The following is a 23,912-nucleotide window of genomic DNA, read 5'->3' on the forward strand; positions in this document are numbered from 1 at the left end:
GTACACAAAGACACATAAATACACCCAGAGATGAACACACAGGGCAGCTGGAGATGATTGCGGGCTTAAAAAAACCCTGAGGACTAAAGGATATTAGGGGACAGTTATTGAGGCTTGGTCTGCCTGGGGTCAAGGCATCAGCAAAGCTAGGCACAGGCTCTCAGCCTAGGGTCCTAACAGAAGGGGCCCGGCTTACAGTGGAAGCCCCTGGCCCTGGCAAACTGCCAACTCCATTTGGTCAGGTTCTAGACTTGGCATTTATTTATTTTTAAAAAGACTTTGAGAGAGAGTGAGAGCATGAGCAGGGGGAGGGACAGAGGGAGAAGCAGACTCCCCGCTGAGCAGGGAGCCCAATGTGGGGCTCGATCCCAGGACCCCTGGGATCATGACCTGAGCCAAAGGCAGATGCCTAACCCCCTGAGCTACCCAAGGTGTCCCAAGACTCGGCATTTAAATATCGGAAAATAGATTGTATGTTAACTAGAAAAAGGATAAATAACTGTGAATATACTATAATCTCATTTAAAACATGTGCTGAGAAAAAACAGTGGGAAGATAGACACCAAAACTGTCAACGGTGAATATCTCTTGGGGTTTATATAAAGGGCTTTTCTTTTCTTCATAGTTTGTTTTCTCATTTTTCTATAATAAAGATGTAGATTGAAGTTATGAAAGTGTCCCTCGAAATTCTACTTCCTCCAGCCCACGTTGGTTTCTCGAGGGAAGGCTCAGGGCGAGAGTGTGAGTTCGGGGGAAGGGCAGGGGCAGCCTCTGGCAGTGACTCCCTGCGTGAGCACTAGCCCTGCCAGCTTTGGGGCCCCTCTCCAGCTGAGGTGAAGCGATCTGGCCCTGGAGCCCACGGGCAATACTCAGGGAACGCTGTCTAGTGACACAAGGAGACACGGAGCTGGTGCAGGCAGGAGCCTGAGGTGTGTAAGGGAACCGTTCCACGCCCTCCGTGAGTCAGACACATGCAAGGCTGCTCCCCCAGGCAGCCAGAGGACAGCCGGGAGCCTTCCATATTCAGGACCTGCCATTTTATGGGAACAGCTGGGGCAGGGCTCCTGAAGCTCGTGGAAATGGAAGAAGGCCGGAAACCCAGAATGTCTGCTCCCCCTTTGCTTCCCAGAGTCCTCCTGGGCGGGTGCCGAGGCTGGCAGGGGCCGCCCGCATGGCAGGACATTGGCCGGCTGCCTGGGCTAGAGGTGGGCGCTGGGGCCAGCGCTCCGGGGCATTTTCCCAGGCTCTTCTTGGAGGATGATGAAGACGCCCAGCGAAGTGACCCACTTGACTGCCCGGAGGCGGAGAGCATCCCTGTCCCTGTCCCTGGCTTCCCCACGAGGGACACAGACTCAGACGGGGGAGGCAGGTCCTTTAATTGTATTCACAGAGAGACTGGGAGGGGGCTCCATGTTAGGTGGCCTGCTGCCCGGGGACTCGGGGGCAGGGGCCACGGGGGTTTGTGGTCCGGAGGGCGGATCGTCAGCACAGGATTCGAGGCGTGGTGAGGAGGGAGGTGACAGGCGGGGTGACAGGAGGCGGGCGCGCTGGGGTGAGCCGTGAGAGGAGTGGTGGGTCCTCAGCCCACGGCCCGAGCCCCCGGTCGGGTCTCTCGGTGGCGGACGCTCCCCGGCAGGCCCGGCCCGGTCAGCGGTCACCTCAGGAGTGTCTCAGCTCCACCTCGGAGCCAAACTGGGGCCCTCGGTGGGGCCGGCGGAGGCTGTGGTGGCGGATGCTGAAGAGCCGCTGGGTGAGGCCCAAGGTGGCCACCAGCAGGGCGACGCCCAGGAAGAGCAGCACCCACTGGCCCACGCGGGCCTGCTGCTCCTCCAGATCCAGGCCCAGGAAGTTGACGCGGCCGGTGCCCGGTAAGGGGCCTTCGGAGCGAGCTGGGCGGGAGAAGCAAGGGGGCAGACGGTGGGCGGGCGGCCGGGGCTCCCCAGGCCGGCTTCCCTGTCCTCGCTCTGGGACTGCAGCCCGCCTCGACGGGGGAGGGCCCGGCCCGGGGGGGGGGGGGGGAGTACCAGAGTTTGGCGTCCAGTTGTACTGAGGCCAGCCCAGCTTCTCCCCGTGCCGCCCGTTCTCCGTGAGCAGCCAGTCCAGCAGCGGCTTGAAGTAGTTCATCATGGCTGATGCAGACATGTTGGACTGGCCCGTGATCAGCTTCATGGCTTCCGGCCACGGCTTACTGAAGCCCAGTTTCATGGCATCCCTGGGGGCAGCGCCAAAGAAGGGAAACCGAGTCAGAAGGACAGGTGGAGAAGCTCACTGCTCCTGGCCCGGCCTAATTCCCACCCGCCATCCCCCCCTTCATAGCCTAAACCTCCTTTGGGATTGGGAGGGCAGGGGTGGGTCTGGGGGTGGGAGCGGGGGTAGGGGAGGGATGACTGGGGCCCAGAGGCTCTAGTTTCCTACTGGGATGCCACATGCAGGCCTGGCACAGGCTCCACCTGGGATCCCCAGTCCAGGCACCAAACTGGTGGGTGTTTCCAGAAGAGCCCCACCGGGTTCCTCAAAGCTGAGGAGTTAGAGGGTGGGGAATGGTCAGAAGAAAGGCAGAGAAGACTCACTCCAGGCGCTTCCCGGCCTCCTTAGATTGGTAGATGTCACACGTGTGCAAGGGGCCCTTATGGCCAGCTGCCTGACACAGAGCCTCATGGAATTGGAACTGAATGACAAAGCCAACAAAGTACCTGGAGTGGAGGGAAGCGTGGGGTGAGGTGGGGGTGGTTGAGGACCTGAGCCCCTGAGCCCTGGCCGCCCCTCATCTTCCACTGCAGCCAGCATGTCAGGGTGAGCTCACCCTCGGGTCTTCAGGATCATCAAGGCTCCCCATCTCCATGCCTCCCACCCGAGAGGCTCCCTTTACATCTCAGGAGGACCTGTTCTGAGGGCCTCTGGGATCACTCATAGGTGAGGAGGGTCAGGGCAGAGCCCTTCAAAGATTTGGCAGGTTGCTTCCGAGGCAGTGAGGTCTTGATTCCTGGGGTCAATGTAAGTAGAGGCCAGGTGTTGCCTCAAGGGTCACCTGCATTTATCCCAAACAGCAGGGATTCCCTGGTAGAAATCTGCCAGTCAAGTCCAGAGCAACCTCTCCACCCTGGGTTCAGAATGTCCCAAACCACCAGGGCAGGCCTCCCACTTTGAATGCTGGGCACAAGCCATGTGCCACTGACTTTCCTGGCATTTCTTAAAAGTGCTTTGCCAAGGTTGCTGGTCAGAATTTGGAATGTGTCTCCTTTGCCCACCCTGCCTAGAGAATTATCTTCAACTGGCTTCCATGTGAAAGCTAATGCTGGCTTGGGAGCTGGGAAACCAGCAGAAAAGGCAGGTGCTCCTTACAGGTCATACTCGTCCACTGCCCAGGTTGGGCCTGTTCTGAGATGTCCTTGGGCCCCCTTGGTCCTAATGTTCTCTGGAACATCTGAGCAGGCTTTCTCTCCCTTCCTGGACTCTGGGAGCACAATTCACCCACCCTACAGTTGTTTCTTGACTATATGCTGACATCATGTCAGATGCTAAGGTGGAAAGGTGGGCACAGTGATCACAAGCCCTCCCTCACTGGGCTTCCATGGAATAGAGGTGGCAAGGGCTAGAGGTGGCTACAGCCCTCCTGGGGCAGCCCTCACCACCCTCTGCTTTGCCTCACAGGTGGCCTCAGCCTACCTGCAGCTCAGAGACACCCGGACCCCTCCCCTTGAGGTCTCTCCAGACCCTTCCCTCCCAGGGAGGGCCCCCAGATCCAACTGGGTCTCTAACCCTTGCTTTACTATATAGACATTCTTCCAGGTACAACTCAAATGATATCATGGGCAATATGTTGAATATATAGTAAAGGAATAACAATCTTGTTTAAAAACAAAGCAGTGCTTAGGTCATGATCTAGCCAAAGTTATGGGTCACAGTTAATAATGTTAACTATCCAACCAAGGTCTTGTAACCATTAGCCAATTATAATAGTTTCTGTGTTCAACTCCTGGAGGGGGAGGCTCTCATCACATCAAAAGTGTGAAACAAGAGTGAACCTTAGTTGCAGGTGAGTGGCCTCAGCACAGCATGCCACTCAGCCAGGCCCCCCAGGTCACTGGACAGAGAGCCCCCGACAGGGCAGTGATGGCACTTTGAATACGGAATGACCTCTTCCCTTCCCCTTTACCTGATATAAGGCACACTTGAAGGAACATGGAACTTGGCCCCTGGGTCAAAGTCCCCTTGAGAACGGGCCACTGGGGGGCAGAGGCCCTGGTACTTCAGCCTGCCAAGGGGAAAGGAAAATTGAAGGGAGGGTTTGGGGAGAATCAAGTCAGGAGGAGTTGGTGTTTTTTAAGTAAAGGGTAGTCCTTGCCCCTGGAGCTACACAGAACACCCCAGACTCTGGTGTGTTGTGCCTCTCTGCACAATCACCCCCTGTGCACCTCATCACTTACATACACACACACAAACACACACACACACACACACACAAACATGCACTACGTGTACAGACAGTGACCTGAACACTCACACATGCAGACATCCATGGAGACACCCTCCACCCCAGGCCCCCACAGGAGCATTCTAGCACCTGAGGTTCCACCACTCCTGGTTGTAGTTCTCCTTGGTGATGCTTCCATCAAATACCCTCCAGCGCCACTGGTCAACCAGGTAGCTGAAGGGCACAAAGGCGATCTTGTCAAGCGCCATCTTCATTAGAAAATTGATGTCTTGCTCTGCAGAGGGAAGGGACGCTGGTCATCAGATCTCCAGCCATCTCACAGCGGCTCAGCCAGGACAGGTGTGCAGCGGGTGGAGAGGGCAGGAGAGGGCTATATCCCCCTGGGTCTAGCAACCTGCCTCTTGGGCTGGTATGTGGGTTCCATCCTCCCGGCTCACCCTGCTGGTGGCATCCTTGTTTTCCGTTGTTCTGTCTCAGCCTCTGTCTATGAGCCATCGAGTGTCCTCTCCCTGCTTCCCAAGCGCACTGCCCCCTCTCAGCCCCTCTGCCCACCAGGACCTCCCGTTCCTGTCTCACCGTAGCCACCGCTCTCGCTACTCAGCAGGTTGATGCTGTGGAGGTGCTTGGGGGTAGACACGGAGAGTGCCAGCACATCTCCAATGGCCTCATGAAAGCCAGGGTTGGCGCCCTCCCGGAAGGTCACAGGCAAGTCCTTGTACTGCATGAAATACTGTATGTGGCCCATCTCGTGATGGGCCACCACCAGGTCCTCCATGTTCACAGTGGTGCACTGCTTGATCCTGGAACACGGGGGCGGGGCAAAGGCATCTGCTGTCCTTACTGCACACAGAGCAGATGCCCATCAATGCTCTGTGCAGGAAACACAGCATTATGGGAAGGAAAACCAAAGGAGGCATGGAGTAAGCCTGAGAAAGAGGGAATCTGAGGGTTGGAAGCCCCTAAAGCATGGTCATTCAGGCCACTCTCTGCCTCCAGCTTCCCTCAATAACTCCAGCCCTCACTGCTGCCATGTTTTCTAACTGTACAAAGTACATGCTCTAGAGGCATTGGGACACTCAGTTATTAGTGTAGGAGTTTCTAGAATGTGGGTTCCGTTGTTTTTCATGCACACATTTTGTCTCTTCTAAGACTTAGGCTTCCTGGAGCAAACAACAGTTATTCTGAGCTATTCTGCCTCCCATGTGCCCAACACCAGCAAACATATTCACCCCCGGACGTCTACGGCTAGGGCTGAAATGTCATCTGCAGAGCTGTCCACACTGGAGGTCCCACCTTCCTCTCTTTCCTCATTTTTTCTCTTTTTTTAAGATTTTATTTATTTATTCATAAGAGACACACAGAGAGAGGCAGAGACATAGGCAGAAGGAGAAGCAGGCTCCATGCAAGGAGCCCGATGTGGGACTCGATCTCAGGACTCCGGGATCACACCCTGAGCCGAAGACAGACGTTCAACCGCTGAGCCACCCAGGTGTCCCTTTCCACATTCTCTTTTGTGAGCCAGTGAAATCCCCTATGAGGATTTCAGAGCCCTTCAGTTCAGTTGACCCTGTTTTTCTGTCATTGTATTGGGAGGGGAAGAGCTTCCCAGCATCCCCATTACACCAAGGTTGGGGTCTGTCCATCTTCTCCTATGACTCCTCATATAAGGGAAGACTCCCAGATTCTGTCTACATCTAGCCCTACAGTTGAAGTCCTCATACCTTTGGAGGAAGGGCCCAAGGGCAGGCAATCCAGTGAACCCTGGCTGGTTTGTTCTAGTCTCTCTATGTCCACTCTTATAAGAAGACACTTCGTCAATAGTGGCAGATCATCTTTGCCACTTCTCCCAAGACATGGGGTCTTCTTTCCCTCCTTTGAATCTGGGTTGGCCTTGTGACTTGCATTAGCCAATAAAGTGTGGCATAAATGACTGCCAGTTTTGGATTTAGCCTTAGCAGGACTGGCTATTTTTGCCTTCTTTCTGGGGGATGCCAAGTGCCAAGTAGGAAATCTACCTGACTCTCATACTGGGAGGAAGCCCAGGCTAGCCTGGAGACAGAGATGTCCCACCAACCCCCAGCTGCTCCAATCATCCCAGTCCAAGGACTCAACATCTGAATAAAGAAGCCAACTTGATCCCTTCTGTCCCAGTGCATGCCACATGGAGAAAAGATGAGGAACCCAATCAAGGGCCAGAACCAAGTCCCCAGACAGATGGCCCCACTGAGCTACCCTGCCGTCTCCAGCCATCAGAGCCACCCCAGCTGAGGTCTCCATCATTGTACAGCAGGAGCAAGCCATGTCCACTTCATGTTGCCTGCTCTCCTGACTCATAAAATCATGAACATGAACAGTTTTTTTTTATATCACTAAGTTTGGGGTGGTTTGTTCTGCAGCAATAAATAACTATCCTCTGATGAAGACAACTTCTGAGCCTCTGCCGATGGTGGATCTGTGTGAAGTCCTCAGTGCCCTCAGGTTCTTCTCTGTATCAAGGCACACACACCCACATAGATGGCCTGCGATACGCAGGGGCCGCCCCAGAATGAGGGAAAGCTAGGCAGCTCACACTGCTCTCACCCAGGACTGGTCAGGGCCCGAGAAGACCCTCATCTGGTAGACAAGATGCCCCTGCCAGAAGCGAATGGCTAAGCCCAGGGTCAGGCCCAATGCTCTTGACCCCTCATCCTAAGCTCTGGTCCCTATACTTGCTTTGCTTGCTATGGCTGAGGGGACAATAGTAGAACCTTTACTTGGCTCATCTCCTTGCTACTGGGCTCAGGATATGGTCCCCTGGCTGCCACCTGGACACACCTGAAGTCCTTGCCATTGTAGAAGTCCCAGGCGGAGGCATGGCACACTACTTCCCGCCCATCAGTCGGCTTCTCCAGCATTGACTTATTCCAGAACTCAAAGGGCACAGGCAACAGCCCCAGGGAGGTGAAGAAATTGTTCGCTTCTTCAAACATCCTTTTGGGAGTCCAGCCCTGCAAGCAGAGGGAGCTCTGCCAAAACTGGGGGCGGGACGAAGGGAGCAGACTGTGTGCTGCAGTCAGGGTGGGGGTTGGAAGAGGGCCAAGCCAGAGGGAATTCCTGTCCCACTGAGGCAGAGGTCTCCCCTCCCCTGTGCCCTGGGGCTGCCCTGGAGGAGCAGAAATGTGACCAGGGGCCCAGTGTGCACCTGCTTTATCATGGCCTCTGTGGCATCTATCTTGGGGGCTGAAGGGAAGGGTACCACCAAGTCATAGATGTTGGACCACGTCTGACCCCACATGTTCCCTGGAGGCAGATGGGGGAAGAGAAGAGAAAGGGGAGAAACAGGTGTTATTTCCTACACTCAGCACCATCACCCATGGAGAAGGAACCAGATCCCAGTCTTAGGATCTTAACAGCGTCTCTTGAGCACCTACTGTTTGCAAACTGTGTTAGGCATTTGATATGCATTGTCTCCAGCCTCCACATCCAGCCCACCAGGTCATTACTGGCTCTGAGTGCCAAGGTCTGAGCTCTATGCCCCAGCTCTGCCCCCATTCCCAGGGCCATTGGGCACAGGGCCTCCCCTTCGGGCTCTGTGTTCCTCAGTCATCAAGCTGATGTCCATTCTGATATTCTTGGTCTCACCTGAGTGGGATCCAGGATGGCTGGTCTCTTAGGCTACAAGGTCCCCAAACCTGGATGAATTTCTGGGGTCTCCCTCATGATTGGCGAATGGTCTGTGGCCCTGTCTGGCCTCTGCTCACAGTAACAAGCCCTCCAAGGATGTGTTCTCAGTGGCCCGACGGGGACAAGAACCCGATAGCCTCTGGCTTTGCTGCTCTCTCCACCACCCCTCTCTGTCTTCCACTACCTACTTCCTGTGTTCAGGGCATCTCAGTTTACAACCCCTAAAAAAAAAACGAGGGTCCAAAAGCTGGGATGGATCTACACTCTCCATACTCTCCTCTGTTCTCCTAACTCCCCTTAGCCTGAACCTTTTGTGTCTGCTCTTCTCCTTCCTCCCACTACATCTCCCATTCCGTCTGTCCGAGCCTGTCATCTTTCAAGGCTCTGGTCACATGCCACCTATGGGGAGGCCCCAGGTCTAACTCACAGCCTTTCCTCACCCCCTGCCTCCCCGCTGTTACGCCGTCTTGAGCTGCCATCTTGGGTGGTATGGTCTCCTGCATCATTATTATAAATTCCTCCACTGATCCATCTGGGTGACCCGCCCCATGTGGCTCTGTAGCAATTGTGGTGCTCAAAGCAAGCAGGGGGCTCATCTCCTTGCACCCAGCTGCCACCCCACCCCAGCTCCGGCCTCACATCTTCATTCCAGCCACCTGACATGCTGTCCAAAGATCCCCCCCAGCCTGCCCTCTGCCCTCTGGATAGCACTGGCCCTCCCCCCCAGGACTTGTCCTCACCCAGCAGGTGAGCTGGAATGGGGCCCTCCAGGTTGATGTGCTGGGGCCCGTAGTGGCGGTGCAGGGCCCGGCGCACGTAGGCGTGGAGGTTCAGGTAGAGTGGCTGCAGCTCCTGGTAAAGCTGCTCCAGGTCTTGCTCCAGGGACGGCATCTCATACATGGCTCTCCAGGAGTCACCTGCATCTTCGTAGCCTGCAGAGGGGATGTGGCCAGGCTCTCTGGACACCCGACCAGTCCTGGAGTGCCCTCAGCCCCACCTCCTCTAGGGACCTCCCTCTCATCAAGTTTTGGGGCTCAGAGGATGCTTCAGAGGCCCCTAGTAGGGCTGGAACCAGAGAGCTAGTGATACTGGCAGGAGGGACTTACCGTTGAGCCGGGCAGCCTTGTTGGCAAGTTCCACGTACTTGGGGAAAAAAGGGAGGATTGCTCTCCCCACTTTTTCTCGCCAGCTCTTCCAGGCCCACAGCAGATCTTCATATTTCCGGGATGTGGCCATCAGATTCGTCAGATCTGCAGGGACGGGTTGAATGGCTCGAGCCTCTAGCCCTTGACTCCCCTCCCACCTCCTATAAGGTGAAGTCAGTCACAGGGGTTTGGAGCTGGGGTAAGCATGGTGAGACTCGTGAAAAGGCCTGTACAGGCAACAAGTCTAGTGAAATGGGAGAAAGGGTGGTGCACTTTCTAGAAAGGTCTCCACAGGGCAACCGCCTCAGGCTTAGGGGGCACAACACTCCTGTGAGGGGTGCGCTGGTTTTCACATGAGTGTTTTGGTGACATGGCAGGTCCCCCCAGCCAGGAAGTGGCCCAACCAGGCACAAAGCAAAGGTCCAGACCCTGGAGCTGCTGCTGGTGCCCACTGATTCCCTGCTCATCCCTCCGTGGGAAGGACAAATGGTTTGGAGGTCACAAGACCCAAGTTCCTATCTAGTGTCCCAGAATAACCTCACGGGTCACAAGACCCCCCTTGCCCTATCTGTAAAATGGGGGTAAACCAACATTCATGGGGGTGAAAAAATCTAATGGGAGCATGAGGCCCCTGAGCAGGGTGTGTGCCTCATTGGTCTCTGCGTCCTCACGGGACCCAGGACATCTTTCACAAACTGCTCGTGAACTGGACGGAATACAAGGACAGCCATGGAGACAAAGTACAGAGAGCCATCCCAGCACCTTCAAGGAGCCAGAAGTCCTGGCTCTGTGTCCTGTCAAAGCCATGCCGCGTGTGTAGCCTCCTCCATATGGATTGCATGGAGCTGACATGCACGGGGCGGAGCCGGAACGAGAATGGCCTGAACTCACATGTCATTTCTGAAGCCCCACGCAGACCAGTGGTGGCTCCCCTTCCTGGCCACCAGCCTGCGCCGGAAGGCTACAACCATTCAGGGCCATACACACCTCATTATCTGACTTGTGCTCTCTCTCTCCCTGTTTTGGAATATGCTTCGTGATACCTCCTTCTCACAGAGAAAGTACATTCCAATGAATTGTTTGAAAAAAAAAAAAAACATATTTGGAGAATTTCACCTCTGCCCTCTGCTGATGTATTCTGTTTTGTGGGTGCTTCTTCATCTTACTAACGGCAGTGATCTGATGGCCCAGGTCTGGATTAAGAGGCTAATTGGTGGGGGGTGGGGGAGAGGGTGAAGACTACACTCCCTTTAACGCTCTTCTCCATAACCGTGCGCACACACATGCACACAGCACACATACGCCCCCACAACACTGTGCGTGCATCCCCATGTATACAAACCGTAGGCCAAACCCTGTCTCAGGAAAACTGTCTCTCTCTCCTGTTTATTTTCCATTTCCCCTCTATTTGTCATTGTTCTAATGTGGGAGTTGGGCAGAGGGCCAGGAAGAGATGGTTTCTGGGTAGCGATTCCTCAGGAAGAATGTTTATGCCTCTGGCTCCCCAACCCTTGGGAGAATGGGTCAGGAGGGAGAAGGGAACATATCTGTGTGCAGGTACTTGGGTGTCCAGGGTGAGCTCTTTCAAAGGGAAGAAGGTAAAAAGGACCAGCCAATGTGGAGAGAGAAAGGGGACAAGCAAGAGCTGGTCCATTCCTTTAAGATGGGATTGGGTTCTATGAGCTGTGGCTTCAATTTGGGGGATGGGGGAGCAAGGAGGAGGCCAGAGAAGGTGGGAAAGACACAGATAGGGTGAAGGAAGGAAGGTACCTAGAGTTACTATCCCTAGTTGGGGATCTAAGCACTCAACAGACAAATTTGAGGTACCTCCTACTTTGAAGGGCAGAGGGCAGAGAGGAATAGAGAGGAATCCAGGGAGGGCCCAGAGGGGGCAGAAGGGTGGATATAAGGCTACGATCAGCTTGGAGATGAAGTACGTGCCCAATCTAAGTGGTGGCAGAGAAGCCCCACTGGTAGAAAACAGCGAGTGAGTCCCCCACGAGGTAGGAGCACCTGACCCTCTCCAAGGGCCAGCACCCCTAACACTGCCAACGCCAGCCTCCCCCATCTCCCTCTCGTTCCCCACGTGCACTCACCAGGCTCCAGCTGCAGACAAGTGCCGTTGGTGTGGCACACAGAGGCCACGCTGTAAGTGGTTTCCATGTCCAGCAGGATCTTGTTGTACTGCAGGAGGAAGAAGACAGGCGGCAAGCTGCAACCTTTGCTACCCGTTCTGCCCCTGGCACCACCCGGGGGGTGGGGGGTTACTGTGGAGCTGGGGGAGTGTGTTCCCAAAGGTGCTCCCTTCTCAGTAATTCTGTGGGTGATGTCACCACGGCAGATGTCACAACAGATAGAGGAAGAGGAAGCAGCACGAAGGCCAGACCTTGTACTAGGCTCACTCCCCTGAGCCAGGACCTGGTCCTGGTCCTGGATCTTCCATTCCCTGCTCCCCACAAGCCACAAGCCACATACCTCTTCCAGCTCCTTGGCAGGGAGTGCTGCCCGTTCTAGGTCCTGAATTTTCTTTATCATCCGCTTGATGCTCGCATTTTGGAAGTTAGTCACGTCAAACTGCCTGGCCCAGGTGCCAAACTTGAAGGTGTGGTTTGCCATCTGTATGTTCTTCTGCAGCTGAAGGTATAGGGGGAGGCATGTCGTGAGGCCCAGGAGCTGTGTCAAAGGAGGACTACTGGAGGGGACTGGGGGCTGCCATGGCGGGGGGCTGTTTTATCAGATTGTTGCCTTTGCTCTTCAACCTGGACTGTCTGTAATGTCTGTAATGTCTTGCATGCGGTACATGTCCCTCAACGGATACCCATAGTCACACAAGACATATCCTGGCTGGGGTAGAGAAGGGGAAGCCCAGCCTGTAACTTGTTAGGATGGAGAAGGTTGGTATTAGCTCTGTGGCCTCTCTGAGCTTCGGAGTCCCTTCTGTAAAATGTGAATAAGATCACTACTTTTGCAAGGCTGTTGAAGAACAAAGGAGGCAGGAGATGTAAAGCACCAAGGAATGGTGGCCAACAAACAATAGTCTTCAAAAAACATTAGCTCTCTGTGGCTCACCTCGGTGTAACCTGCGCTTACCACATAGGCAGGGAAGGGGGTGAGGGGAAGCTAGCCCTCACTGTGGTGGCAAAAAGGGGTTGTCAATCTAAAAATCCACCCTTAGCATCACCTGTCTGTGCAAACCATTCTAGTACTAACAGCAGATTACTTGCTAATGAAAGACAACTTTGTTAGGCATTGAGTAGATGCCCACCCAAACCTGAAGCCGAGTATTATTTGAGATATTCCATCTAGATTTTTCACAAATTCTGACAGCTCTGCTCCCCTCGCCCCACCCCTCTGCAGCCACACTGAGGGAGGGAGGGGGCATTTGGCTCTGCCTTGGGTTTGGAGGATCAGTCCCTGAGGGGAGGAGCACATATGTGCTGTACGTGTGCGTGAGTGTGGGTGCCCATGCGAGTCCAGGGCATGGAGGGGGCCCCCTACCAGGATCTTGCTGGTCTCTGTGGTGATATTGGTGTTATAGTTCCAGTTAGCCTCAGCATATTCATTCCATATCACGAGCGATCTCCGGTCATATTCCTCCACAAACCTTCTGGCCTCAACTTCATCGGTCACCAGGCCTGTGGAACAGAGAGGGAAACAGACAGGCCTCCCCTTGCCCTCTGTTGCAGGTTGGCCTGCTTCTGCCCCCAGAACTGCCCCCACCTCCTGCTCCTTTCCTTCCAGGCCCCGTCCTGCCCCCCAGCTGCTACCACTTGGGCTCTGGGTTGTCTGGCTGCTGCTTGTTGCCTGGTGAGTTGTCTGGTGAGTTGTTGTCTGGCTTCTGGTTTTTGCCTGGCTGGTTGTTCCCTGGGTGGTTGTCACCTGGTAGGTGGCCTCCTGGCTGGGGACCAGCATAGGGTGCCCACAGCAGAGCAGGAGGAGAAAGAGGCTAGGCAGTCCTGGAGCAGCCCAACCTTGGCCCATGGCCGCAGGACACCAGAGCCCTGTAGCCACAGCCCTCTGGCCAATAAGAGTGGAGCCTGTAATGTGATCTCATAGAGCAGTGTGCCCACCAGCCTGCCCCCCCCGGGGGGGCACTTAGATCTAGACACACCCTCCCTAGAATGCTGGGGAAAAAGACATGCCCATTCTCCGCCCGGGTCCCTGTGATGAGCTAAGGGTGCTGCACAGTCTTTTGGGGTAGGGTGCCGGGGCCCAGCTGTTTGCTGCTACCAGGAACCAGGAACCAGGAACCAAGGGGACTGGGTCCGGAGCCCGGAATTGAGAACTCACTTTAGCACCCGCCCCACCCTCACTCAGGGCTTTACCAATGTCCTGTGGGTAATTGTTGGGCATCGGTGGCCGCCACTGGTATTCTGGCCATCCCAGCACCTCGCCGTTGCGCTTGTTCTGCTCCTGCAGCCATCGGCTGACGGGCTGGAAGTAGTCGAGCAGTGGTTGAGCGTCCAGGGTGTCTGAGCCAATCGCCTCCCTGAGCACGTCCTGCCAGGGCCTTGAGGAGCCTGCCCGCAGTGCCTCCCTGTCGGGCAGAGTGGGCACGGTGGGTACGAGGCTCAGGCCTGCATCCCAGCCGGGCCTCTGGCCCACCTCCCAGAACAGCAACAGCAGGACTCTGGAGACTAGGAGCTTGGCAGGGGAGCAGGGACTCCGTAAATACTTGATGAGAGGCAGACGGGCGTGGAAAGGAAGAAAGGCACCCTCCACCAGGAGCCCCGTGGCTCTCCTATGAGCAGCCTGTCGCTTTCCAGACACATCTCCCTCCTGCCTCTCCCCTCGCCTCCCACTGGCCCTCCCCATGCCCCTACACACCGGAGCTTGGCCCCCGCCTGGGTGGACTGGTAGATGTCACACGTGTGCAGCGGGCCCTGGTGGCCTGCCTCCTTGCACAGGGCTTGATGGAACTGGAACTGCAGGACAAAACTGACGAAGTACCTGCCAGTACAGGAGGGGCATTAGGGGGGCGGGGGGGGCCTCGCCCAGGCCCCATGCAGCTCCTCCCGGGGCAGAAAGGGGCTGCCTTAGGGGAGAAGAGAGAAGCCAGCGGGCGCAAGAGAGAGGCCTACTTAAATTCAGGCTCTGGGGGCGAGGGAGCAGAGGATCATGGGGACAAATGGTGGGACAGAACTGGGCAGGAGGGGGCCGCTAGTACCTGATGTATGGTGTCACATTTGGGACGTGAAACTTAGCTCCGGCGTCAAAGTGGGTTTCATTTCGGGCAACTGGAGGACAGATCCCCTGATACTTGGTTCTAGAAGAGAGTGGTTCAATTGTCTTAGGACAGAAGTGTTGTGCACTTCTGCTGCTTTGGCCTTTGCAGGTGTTCCCACCAGGCTGTCCCTTCCCCCTTTTGGTGAATGGTGGAAGACTTCCTGGAGGAGGGAGTTTTAGGTAGGAAAGAATAGGTAGGGAAAAGGGTGGAGACAACATCAGCCACGTTGGGGTTAGGCCCTTTCCTGCTCCCTCTTTACTCACCGAAGATACCACCAGTCAAAGTTGTAGCGGGAAGGGGGGGTACGCCCACTAAAGACCCCCCAACGCCACTGGTCTACCAAGTAGCCGAAGGGCAGGAAGGCAATTTTTTCCAGTGCCATCTTTAACAAGAAATTGATGTCACTTTCTGTTGGAAGACAAGATGAGAAGAGTGAGGTCAGAAGGAGATGCGAGTCCAGCTGGATAGGGTGGGACTGGGCAGGAGCCAGCAGGAGGCGGAGTCGGCAGACATAGAGAAGGGAAGGCCAGCCTTCACGACCATAGAGCCCTGCTTGGGAGAGGGTCCTTGGGCAGTGTCCAGTTGGGACTTGGGGTGAGCTGTGAGGCTCCAGGTGGATCCCCAGAGCCTCCTGACCTGGGGCAGAGAGGAAGAACCAGGAAGCGCAGGTGGGAGCGTGGGCAAGCTGTCCTGCTGTGGGCTGGAATAGGGTCCAGGTGGGGCTGGGCTGGGTCCTCTCCACCTCCCATACCTATGTCATTGCTGACATTGTCCAGCAGGCCAATTTTGTAAAGATGTGCAGGAGTGGAGACGGAGAGCGCCAACACATCCCCGATGGCCTCATGGAAGCCGGGGTTGGCCCCTTGGCGCAGGGAGACAGGCTGCTCTTTGTACTGCAGATAGTATTGCACATGGCCCATCTCGTGGTGCACCGTGGACAGCTGGTCCATCGTAACCCGCGTGCACTGCTTGATCCTGGGGCAGAGAGATGGTGAGCGTGAAGGTGAGGGACAGGGCAGGGCAAGGGCCAGAGCACAGGGAGGCTGGCACCTAAGGGAAAGGAGCCAAGCGGACACGGCCCTGCGCCTCCAAGGAGCTGGTGGAAACATATAAATGCTTTGCCTTGTCCAGCCCACACTCAGGTCTTTCTCCTCCACTCCAGTGTACAGAGCCGCCACCTGCCAAAGCTGCCAAGGGAGGGCAGCCCAAAGGGTCTCATATACCCAATGACCTTGGAAGAGACCCAGCGGCCCCCAAACAGTATTGGGGCTGGGGTGGAGGTGGACCTGGAAACTGGCTTTTCCGTGCCCAGCGAGCCCACCCTTCCTGGAGCTCCAGACCGCCCCCCCTTCCCTCCCATGTCTAGACCTGAAGTCTCTCCTGTTGTAGAAGTCCCAGGCAGAGGCATGGCACACCACCTCACGCCCGTCGGTTGGTTTCTCCAGCATGGACCCTGCCCAAAACTCAGGAGGCATGGGCGAGAGCCCTAGGGAGGTGAAGAACTCCTCTGCCACCCGGAACATGTGCGTAGTGTTCCAACCCTGGTGGGGGGTGTGCAGGTACAAGTCAGGGACCAGCTATGGGAGCTCACTGTGGTTGTCCTGGGGTGGGTGGGGGGCAGGCCTAGGGTTGGCTCCTTTCCCATGACGGGAGTCTCTGCTCTGCGGCCTCCCTTCCCAGAAGCAGAGCCCCTATTAACCACAGTGGGAAAACAAAAGTAGATGGTTACCCACACTCCACTTACCTGAGGGGTCCTGGAGGGGGGGGTTGGCACTTCAGCCAGGACACAGGCCTCAACTCACGGTTTGTACATACACTCCAGGCCATAGAAAGGGACGGAGCGAGGTCCCTCCCCTCCCCATCTCCCTCATGTGACTTCTTTCTCCCCTTCTCCCCATGTCTGACTCCTGTGTGCTACCCCCACCCCAGCCTGACTCCGAGCTTACCTTGCGCACCATAGTGCTGGTAACATCGAGACTGGGCTTGTCGGGGAAAGGCACCATCATGTCATAGAGGTTGTCCCAGCTCTGGGCCCACATGTCCCCTAGACAGAGGAGGGAGGCCAGACAGTTTAGCTCCCTGCCTGGCCAGTGTCCTCCCTGCCCGCTTCCCCAGGTGTGTCACTGAGCAGGACTCTGGGTCCCTGGCACCTGGAGCCTGGGCACTCAAGTGTAGCAGCCTGCTCAGCATCTCAGGCCCACTCGCACTCCCAAATGCTCTGGGTTCCCCAGGGTTGACAGGGGGAGCCTAAGTTCCTTCCCTATGCTACCAGGGTCCCCGACTCCTGATGCTGAGGCAGGCCCTCCAAAGGGCTTGCTTCCTGGAACATAGTCTAAGATCATCATTCCTCCCGCATTGGACCTGGAGTCAAAGTCTTCACTGTGACTCCTAGCTCCACCTTTTACTAGTTCTCTGCCCTCTGCTAAGTCGATGTGCCTCCAGCCCTGGGCACCCTGTCTGAAAAGTAGGAACAGTACTGACGATTGAGAAGGGCCACCTGCCTTAAGGGGTTGTTGAGGGAGTCACATGGGCTCATGTGCAGGAGTGCTCTAGAATGTGACACAGGTGGAGGACAATCTGTGGGACACGCGTGGAGGGAGACAAGGTGACATTCTTACCCAGCAGGTGAGCCGGGATGGGTCCCCTGAGGTTGATGTATCTGTCTCCATATCGGCGGTGCAGTGCGCGGCGGACGTAGGCATGGAGGTTCAGGTAGAGGGGCTCTACTTGATGGTAGAGGTGCTCCAGATCCTCCACGAAGGTAGGCGACTCATACCAGGAGCGCCAGTAGGCCCCTGTGTCTGAGAAGCCTGGGGGGAGGGTGGGGAGTGTTTGGGGTGCAGCTCAGGCCCCAGGCTGGGGCACCCAGCTACTGCTTCACCATTCTCCTGGCTGCGGGCCCGTGTATCTGCCAGCTAGTTAGGAAAGACGGCTTGGGGGCTGCTGCTCTAAGACTTTCCAACTAGGGGTTGTTCTAACTCCAGCTAGATAGATCCTGGAGAGGTGAAGATGAGCGCTAGGGCTTCAAAGTGTGCCAGGAGGCGCAGTGTGAGGGCCGCACAGCCGCCTGGATGAAGGCAGGTGGGGCTTGAGCTGGTTCCACCGTCCACTACCTACCTGTGCCTTCTTGAGTCAGTATATGGAGTCATTGTAATGGCTGCTCTGTGTGACTCGGGGGTTGGGCTCCGTGGGGCCAGGGGATGGGGGAGCACCCAGCAAGGTGGGAAGGGCAGCACTCACTCCCACCATGGATGGGGTGGGCGAACTCACCATCCTTCTGGTAGGCCTCATTGCTGAGGACAGTGAAGTTCTGGTACAGGGGCTTCAGCGGGGTGCCCACAGCATTGTGCCAGCCCTCCCAGGCATAGAGCAGCAGGGCGTAGTTTCTTGAGATGGCCATGATGTGGGTGAGCTCTGAGACACAGGGGAGCAGGGTCAGTTGCTTCCACCAAGGCAGCAACGGTCTACAGTAGAGCTCACATGCCAGTCCTCACCATCTCTATCTGCTTCCTCAACATCACATGGGGATGGGGTTCAAGTCCAAGTTCAGTCACCGCCTTGCAATGAGGGCAAACCCCTCTCGACTCTCTGGCCTCAATGCCTTCTCAGTCCTCTGTCTTTCAGAAACCCATACACCAAATCCCTCGATGGAGACACTTTGAAAACCCCCTTTTCATCACAGTGTCCCCAAAGGCAAGGGCTGCCCACAGGCTGGGCGGGATGGGGCTGGGAGCTATGCAAAGCAAGCACTCAAGAGAGACCCTTGTCCCCACGGAAGTGAGGCTCTAAGGGAGGGGATACAAAGAGGATGTGTCCAGAGGCCAAAACCCAGACAGATCCTTCACAGCTCTCATTGGTTGGAGTGCTAACCTTAGGCCACCTGGTAGATGAGGGGGCTGTGGGTGTGGGAGGAGAGAAGGAGGGTCACAAGGGGTCTAAGGCCTGTGGAGGGCTCTGGGGAGACTGAAAGGACCCATGAAAGGGAAAAAACACAGGCGGCCAGGAATAAGGCTAGTGGGAATAGGAGAGGCCAAAGCACCCATGGAGGCAGGGATGGTGTGGGAGCTGGAGGCTGGAGTTTCAGAAATCAGTCTGCTGGGAGAAGCAGGGATGTGGGAGCATCTGACTGTTCAGCCCTGGTTGGAGGTCAATACCTTTGGGTTTACCCACTCCCTCCATGGGCCCTCCCTTTTTTTTTTTTTTTTAAGATTTTATTTATTCATGAGAGACACACAGAGAGAGGCAGAGACATAGGCAGAGGGAGAAACAGGCTTCTATGGCGGGGAGCCTGATGGAGGACTCCATCCTAGGACCCTGGGACCATGACCTGAGCCAAAGGTAGATGCTCAACCACTGAGCCACCCAGGTGCCTCAGGGCCCTCCCATTAAACACACCCTCTTCCTGGGTGCAGCTGGGCCTTGGGGTAGGGCTGGGAAGCCCCAACCGAGACAATAGAGACAGAGCCATACCTGGGTCCAGGGACCAGCAGATGGCAGTCTTGTTGGGGTAGAAGCAGACCCTGGCTGTGGAATAGATCCTGTTCATGTTGCTCAGCAGAGCGTTGTACTGGAGAGTTAGAGTTGAGAAAATGTTAGCAGTGAACACCCCCAGAGACAATCTGGTGGCGCCCCTCTCCTCTCTTTGCTAGGATGAAAAGGAGGCCTGGAGAGGGGACGTGGCCAGGACACTCAGGACACTTCTGATCACTAATCTACTGATCCCCCTCCCAGTGGGGCAGCCTGTGGATGCGGAAACAAGTGTCCTTAGAATTTGGGATGGGGTTCAAGTCCAAGTTCAGTCACCGCCTTGCAATGAGGGCAAACCCCTCTCGACTCTCTGGTCTCAATGCCTTCTCAGTCCTCTGTCTTTCAGAAACCCATACACCAAATCCCTCGATGGAGACACTTTGAAAACCCCCTTTTCATCCGTTTACTTGAACTTCACTTTCTACACCCCATCTCTAAGAGAAATCAATGTTTCAGGAAGCCATTCTGGGCTCAGAGGCTTCTCCTGCAGCCAGGGTGCCTCCCACCCAGGGTCCCTTCCTGCCAGGCTCCCCCGCCAGCGCCCGGACGCCCTGGAGGCAAGCTGGCCACTTCTGCCTCCGCCGCCCAGGTCCGAGGGCCCACCTGCTGACGCTTCTCCACAGGCAGGTTGGCAGGGCCCAGGGTGCGCACACCACTGATGACTCTTCGCAGGACTGGGTCGCTGAAGTTCTGCCAGATCGGGTCATACAGCTCCTTGGCCTTCTGGCCCCAGACCTCAGCAAACTCCTGGTTGAGCAGGGCCGCTTCCTCCTGCGGGCACCGGGGGGATACAGGGAGGCCATGGCTCCTTAAACGGGAGGAAGGCGGGGGGCTCCCGGACACTGGGGCCTCCTCTCGGGCCTGCGGGGTCAGGAACTGGGGGAATCGGCCTCAGGTGGACGGTGGAGCAGAAACGGGGGCCAGAAGAGAGGCGGCTGGAGAGGAGGGTAAGGAGGCGGCGATGAGCAGGGGCAGGAGCCGTGAGGGGCAGGCTGAAGCCACCGGGGCCGCGGCCGGAGCGAGCGGGCACCCTGACCCAGCCCGAGGTCGTCCCGGGGCGCCGCCACCGGGGGGGCTCGAGGCCAGGGGAGCCGGCTCCGTCCCCTCGGTGCTCGCACCGGGCACGGACCATGCGCCCGGCACCGCGCGGGGACACCACCGCGGGTCTGCGGGGCTCGGCGGGGTCGGGGGCTCCCCGCCCCCCAGCGCCGGGCCGCGGGCCTGTGATTGGGCGCCCGGGCCCCGCCCCGCCCCCGCCCCGGGCCCGCGCGCCCACCTGGCGCCGCGCGTTCTCCTCGGTGATGTTGGTGTCGTACGCCCAGCTGGCCACCGTGCTCTGGTACATCACCAGCTCGGCGCTCGAGTTGAAGCTCTGCACGAAGAGCTGCGCCCCGGCCTCGTCGGCGGCAAAGTTTCCGGGCTGCAGCTCGGGGTCGAGCGCCAGGGCGGCGGGCGGCGGCGGCGGCGGCAGGAGCAGCGGCAGCAGCAGCAGCAGCGGCAGCGGCAGCGGCAGCGGCCCCCGCCCGGGACGGCCCGGCGCGGCCCCCATGGCGCGGTGCGCGGTGCGCGGTGCGGGTGCGCGGTGCGCGGTGCACGGTGCGGCGCTGCCCCTTCTCCCGCGCCGCGGCCGCCCTGCGGGTTATAAAACCCCGCCGCCGCCTTCCGACACACCCCCACCTCCCCGCCCCGCCGCGCTTCCTCCTCGACTCCAAAGTCCCCCGGCTGCGGGCCTAGCCGCGCGGGGCGGGGACCGACGCTTCCTGGCCCGCCTGGGCAGGGGCGCCCGCCCGGGGAGGGGCCAAGGCGGACCCCGCGAGCTGCAGCCCGGGAGAGGCGGGGGGGCTCAGGTCAGGCCCTCTCAGAGGAGGCAGGAGAGGGGGAGCTCCCCCGCGACACACGCGCACACCCCCCTCCGAGGCAGAGGGAGCCGGCAGTTTGCTGGAACACCCCAAGTCTGCACACGGTGCCCTCTCCTTGCCATCACCCAGCCTCGGCGCGGGGACCCGGGAGCCCGGCGGTGCCCGGGGCTCAGTCTCGCGGCCGAACGGCCCCAGGCCTCTCTGGGCTCCGGAGCGACAACGTGGGGGAGCTGTCCGCGGCGCCGCTGGTGCAGCAGAGATGGGGGTGCTGATCTGTCGCCCGGTCCTGCTTCTCCACCAGGCCTGGGGGAGGGGGTGTGGCCTGCACCCGCGACGGGAAGTTTCGGCTTTCGGCTTTGGCTTTCGAGAGGGGCTCGGAGCCCCGGGCTCACCTGTGGCCCGGGGAGGGGGTGAAGGGGAGGGGGGAGGGGGGGACTTACCAGAAAAGGAGCGGGGAACGGAGAGGCTGTTCCGGGAGGGTTTGTAAAGAGGCACGGGAGCGCTGGCACACATGCCCCCTTCCCACTGGGGACACAAGCCGTCAGTGGCTTCCGCAGAAACCACCCCACAGACTTGCAGCCTTTGGGAATTGCAAGATGAACTGTCGCGGGGGAGGTCCCCCTTTCCAGCCTCTCTGTCACCAGAGAGCTACCCCCTCATTGTGACAGATGAAGAAATTAAGACTCAGGTTTGAGTGGCTTGCTCCCAGTCACCTCAGGCCTCCACACTCCCCGTCAATCTTTTCCTGTGTCATCCACGTGTCCCTCCAAGTGAGGAGCACAGGGAGGGAAGAGAGTGGCATCTTTCTGAGGTGGCTGTGGAAGCTGAGGCTCCTCTCCTAACTCCTCAGCACCAGGGCAGCCCTCCTCAGAGGTGGGAGAACTCTATACCCTGGCAGACCTGGACAAGGGTGTGGGAGGGGATGGTGGAAGAAGCAGGAGGCGGGGCAGAGGAAGCAGGAAAGGAACAGCTTGGGTGGCTCCCCAACCCATTCAGCAGCTTGAGGCAGTTGGGAAGGAATCCAGTATCTGCGTGTGGACGATGCCTGAGGCTCCGAGGGACACATGGGCTCCCCTTGTCATATGGAGTATGTGCAGGAGGCTGTGACCCGAGAACCCCTGAGATGGCTTATGAGATGACAGGGGGCCAGGAACAGGTGTGTGAAGGGGGACGGGGTAGAGGTGGCCAGGAAGATGGTTGCTCCAGAGGGGGAGGCTGATTGGTGCTGTCCTTAGACTGAGCAGAGGCAGGGGACAGAGAGCTGGGGGCCCTGTGGCTTTCCCTCATGCCAAGGGACACTGGGGCACCTTAGGGCTGGTTAAGTGGCCCCCTGTGACCAGAGCAGCCCTAGCAGGGGTGACGGGCCAGGAGGAGGGTGAAGCAGTGGGCTGGGGCTCTCCTTCTCAGAACCATGTGGCTCTCAGGTGGTCCTAACAGCCTGGTGTTCCACACTTCGAGCCCCGTTGCACACAAGTGAGCTGCTGTCTTCTGGGAGGGAGGAGTCTCCACTGCTGGTTTGCAGTGTGTGTGGGGGGAGCTGTGTTGAGAATAACACCCCTCAGGCCTGAAGGAAGGATCAGGGTGGGGGGTGGGGGTGCAGGATGGTTGGAGTGGAGGAAGAGCCTAAGGCTTATCTTGCAACCTGGGAGCCTTTCTCTGTCATCAGAAAAGGAACCCAAGGAAAGCAGGCTGAAGGGAGATTTCAGTCCCGACTTCCGTCTGAAGAGCTGCCCAATGAGAACCTACCTAGGAGGACAGGCAAGCAGGCCAGTCCGTTCTCAGGTCTGTGTGGCATCATGATGTCTATAGAACATATGGGTTAGAGACTGAGTTCAGCATGGGACGGCTTCTGCCTCATTGAAAAATAATTGAAGCAAACGTAAATGGGTTGGAAGATAATCTCCTCCCCATGGTTTACATGGAGCAAACTGATGCCAGGGCTGGTTGGAGGCGTCACTCCGTGCCTCCCTAACGGTCACATTTACTATAATAGTCTGCTTCCTCCCACACTATCGGTTTCAGGAGATAGGGACGGGGTCTGATCCCCTGGTTTTCCCAGAGCTTAGCACAGTGCCTGGCACAAAGCAGACCCTCATTTAAGGAAGGGATAAAAGGAATAAACATCATTCATATTCACTTTCCAGGTGGCAGGCTCCCAGCCTCCTGCAAGAATAACAGGAAGAGCTGAAGCTCACTAATTTGGAATTTGCAATAATATTGACGCCACAACCTTGATCCCAATGAGTACAAGTTAAAAATAACTTCTTTCTCTCTCTTTAGGGTCTTATTCACAAGGGGGAGGTATAATAAGAATACATGTTACATTTAGATAGCACTTTAGACCTCCTCAATTCTTTTGTGGGAATTAACTAATTTGATATTGATACTATCCCTGAGAGTTAGGAAGGAGAGACTGTCCTTTGGTCATTTACTTTTTGTCTGCCATCAAAACAATGGAGGGGGTTCTGGTTCCTATAGGAGAAGACATTATGATTAGGCCAGTGCAAAGAATTGTGGATGCCTGACCCAATAAAGGAAATGCAGTCTGCTTGGGAGGACATTCACTATCTCCACCTCTCTTCCAGGGAAGGAGAAATCACCAGCTATCACAGTTGGAGGAAAAAAAAAAAAAAACACCTTAGAAAATATGCCCCCAAATGGAATACAATTTGAGAGTCTATAAATAAACTCTTATATTTATTCAATTGATTTTTTGATAAGGCTGTCTGGACAATTAAATGGGGTGGAGGGAAAGGGAAGAAATTCTTAACAAATGGCTCTGGGACAACTGGATTTCTACCTATCAGAGAATAGAGTTGGACCCCCACCTCATACCATTTACAAAAATTAACCCAAAATAGATCATAGACAATGTAAGAGCTAAAATCATAAAAATCTTAGAACATAGATATAAATTTTTGTGACCTTAGATTAGGCTGTAGTTTCTTAGATACGATACCAAAAGCACCAGTGACAAAAGAAAAATTACGTAAATTGGACTTTGTCAAAATTAAAACCTTTTGTGCTTCAAAGGACACCATCAAGACAATGAAAAA

At 56.6% G+C, this 23,912-nt stretch overlaps 1 protein-coding gene and 1 long non-coding RNA gene across 3 annotated transcripts; one reads left to right on the top strand and one right to left on the bottom strand.

The window, feature by feature from the left end:
* Positions 1-1,359: 1,359 nt before the first annotated feature.
* LOC140607002 (angiotensin-converting enzyme) lies at positions 1,360-20,561 on the bottom strand. Of its 2 annotated transcripts, XM_072781232.1 has the most exons (25): positions 20,274-20,561; positions 19,601-19,768; positions 18,941-19,037; positions 17,741-17,884; positions 17,089-17,280; positions 16,417-16,514; positions 15,839-16,011; positions 15,222-15,445; positions 14,734-14,878; positions 14,411-14,509; positions 14,071-14,193; positions 13,569-13,780; positions 12,742-12,878; positions 11,719-11,877; positions 11,340-11,427; positions 9,205-9,348; positions 8,839-9,030; positions 7,617-7,714; positions 7,250-7,422; positions 5,012-5,235; positions 4,565-4,709; positions 4,157-4,255; positions 2,571-2,693; positions 2,025-2,212; positions 1,360-1,889 (listed from the first exon to the last, which is right to left on the bottom strand). In XM_072781232.1, the coding sequence occupies exons 1-25, from the start codon at positions 20,544-20,546 to the stop codon at positions 1,660-1,662; spliced, it is 3,948 nt and encodes a 1,315-aa protein (XP_072637333.1). In that variant the 5' UTR covers positions 20,547-20,561; the 3' UTR covers positions 1,360-1,659. The 2 variants fall into 2 exon arrangements, with proteins under 2 accessions (XP_072637333.1, XP_072637334.1); XM_072781233.1 differs by lacking the exons at positions 13,569-13,780; positions 14,071-14,193; positions 14,411-14,509; ... (7 more) ...; positions 19,601-19,768; positions 20,274-20,561 and adding an exon at positions 13,011-13,278.
* Positions 20,562-21,297: 736 nt separating this feature from the next.
* LOC140607005 (uncharacterized) lies at positions 21,298-23,565 on the top strand. Its single transcript, XR_012009178.1, has 3 exons — positions 21,298-22,012; positions 22,523-22,638; positions 23,001-23,565. It is a non-coding gene; the product is annotated as an uncharacterized lncRNA (long non-coding RNA).
* Positions 23,566-23,912: the final 347 nt, after the last annotated feature.

Source organism: Canis lupus, chromosome 16, assembly GCF_048164855.1.
Source record: "Canis lupus baileyi chromosome 16, mCanLup2.hap1, whole genome shotgun sequence".
Classification (NCBI taxonomy): domain Eukaryota; kingdom Metazoa; phylum Chordata; class Mammalia; order Carnivora; family Canidae; genus Canis; species Canis lupus.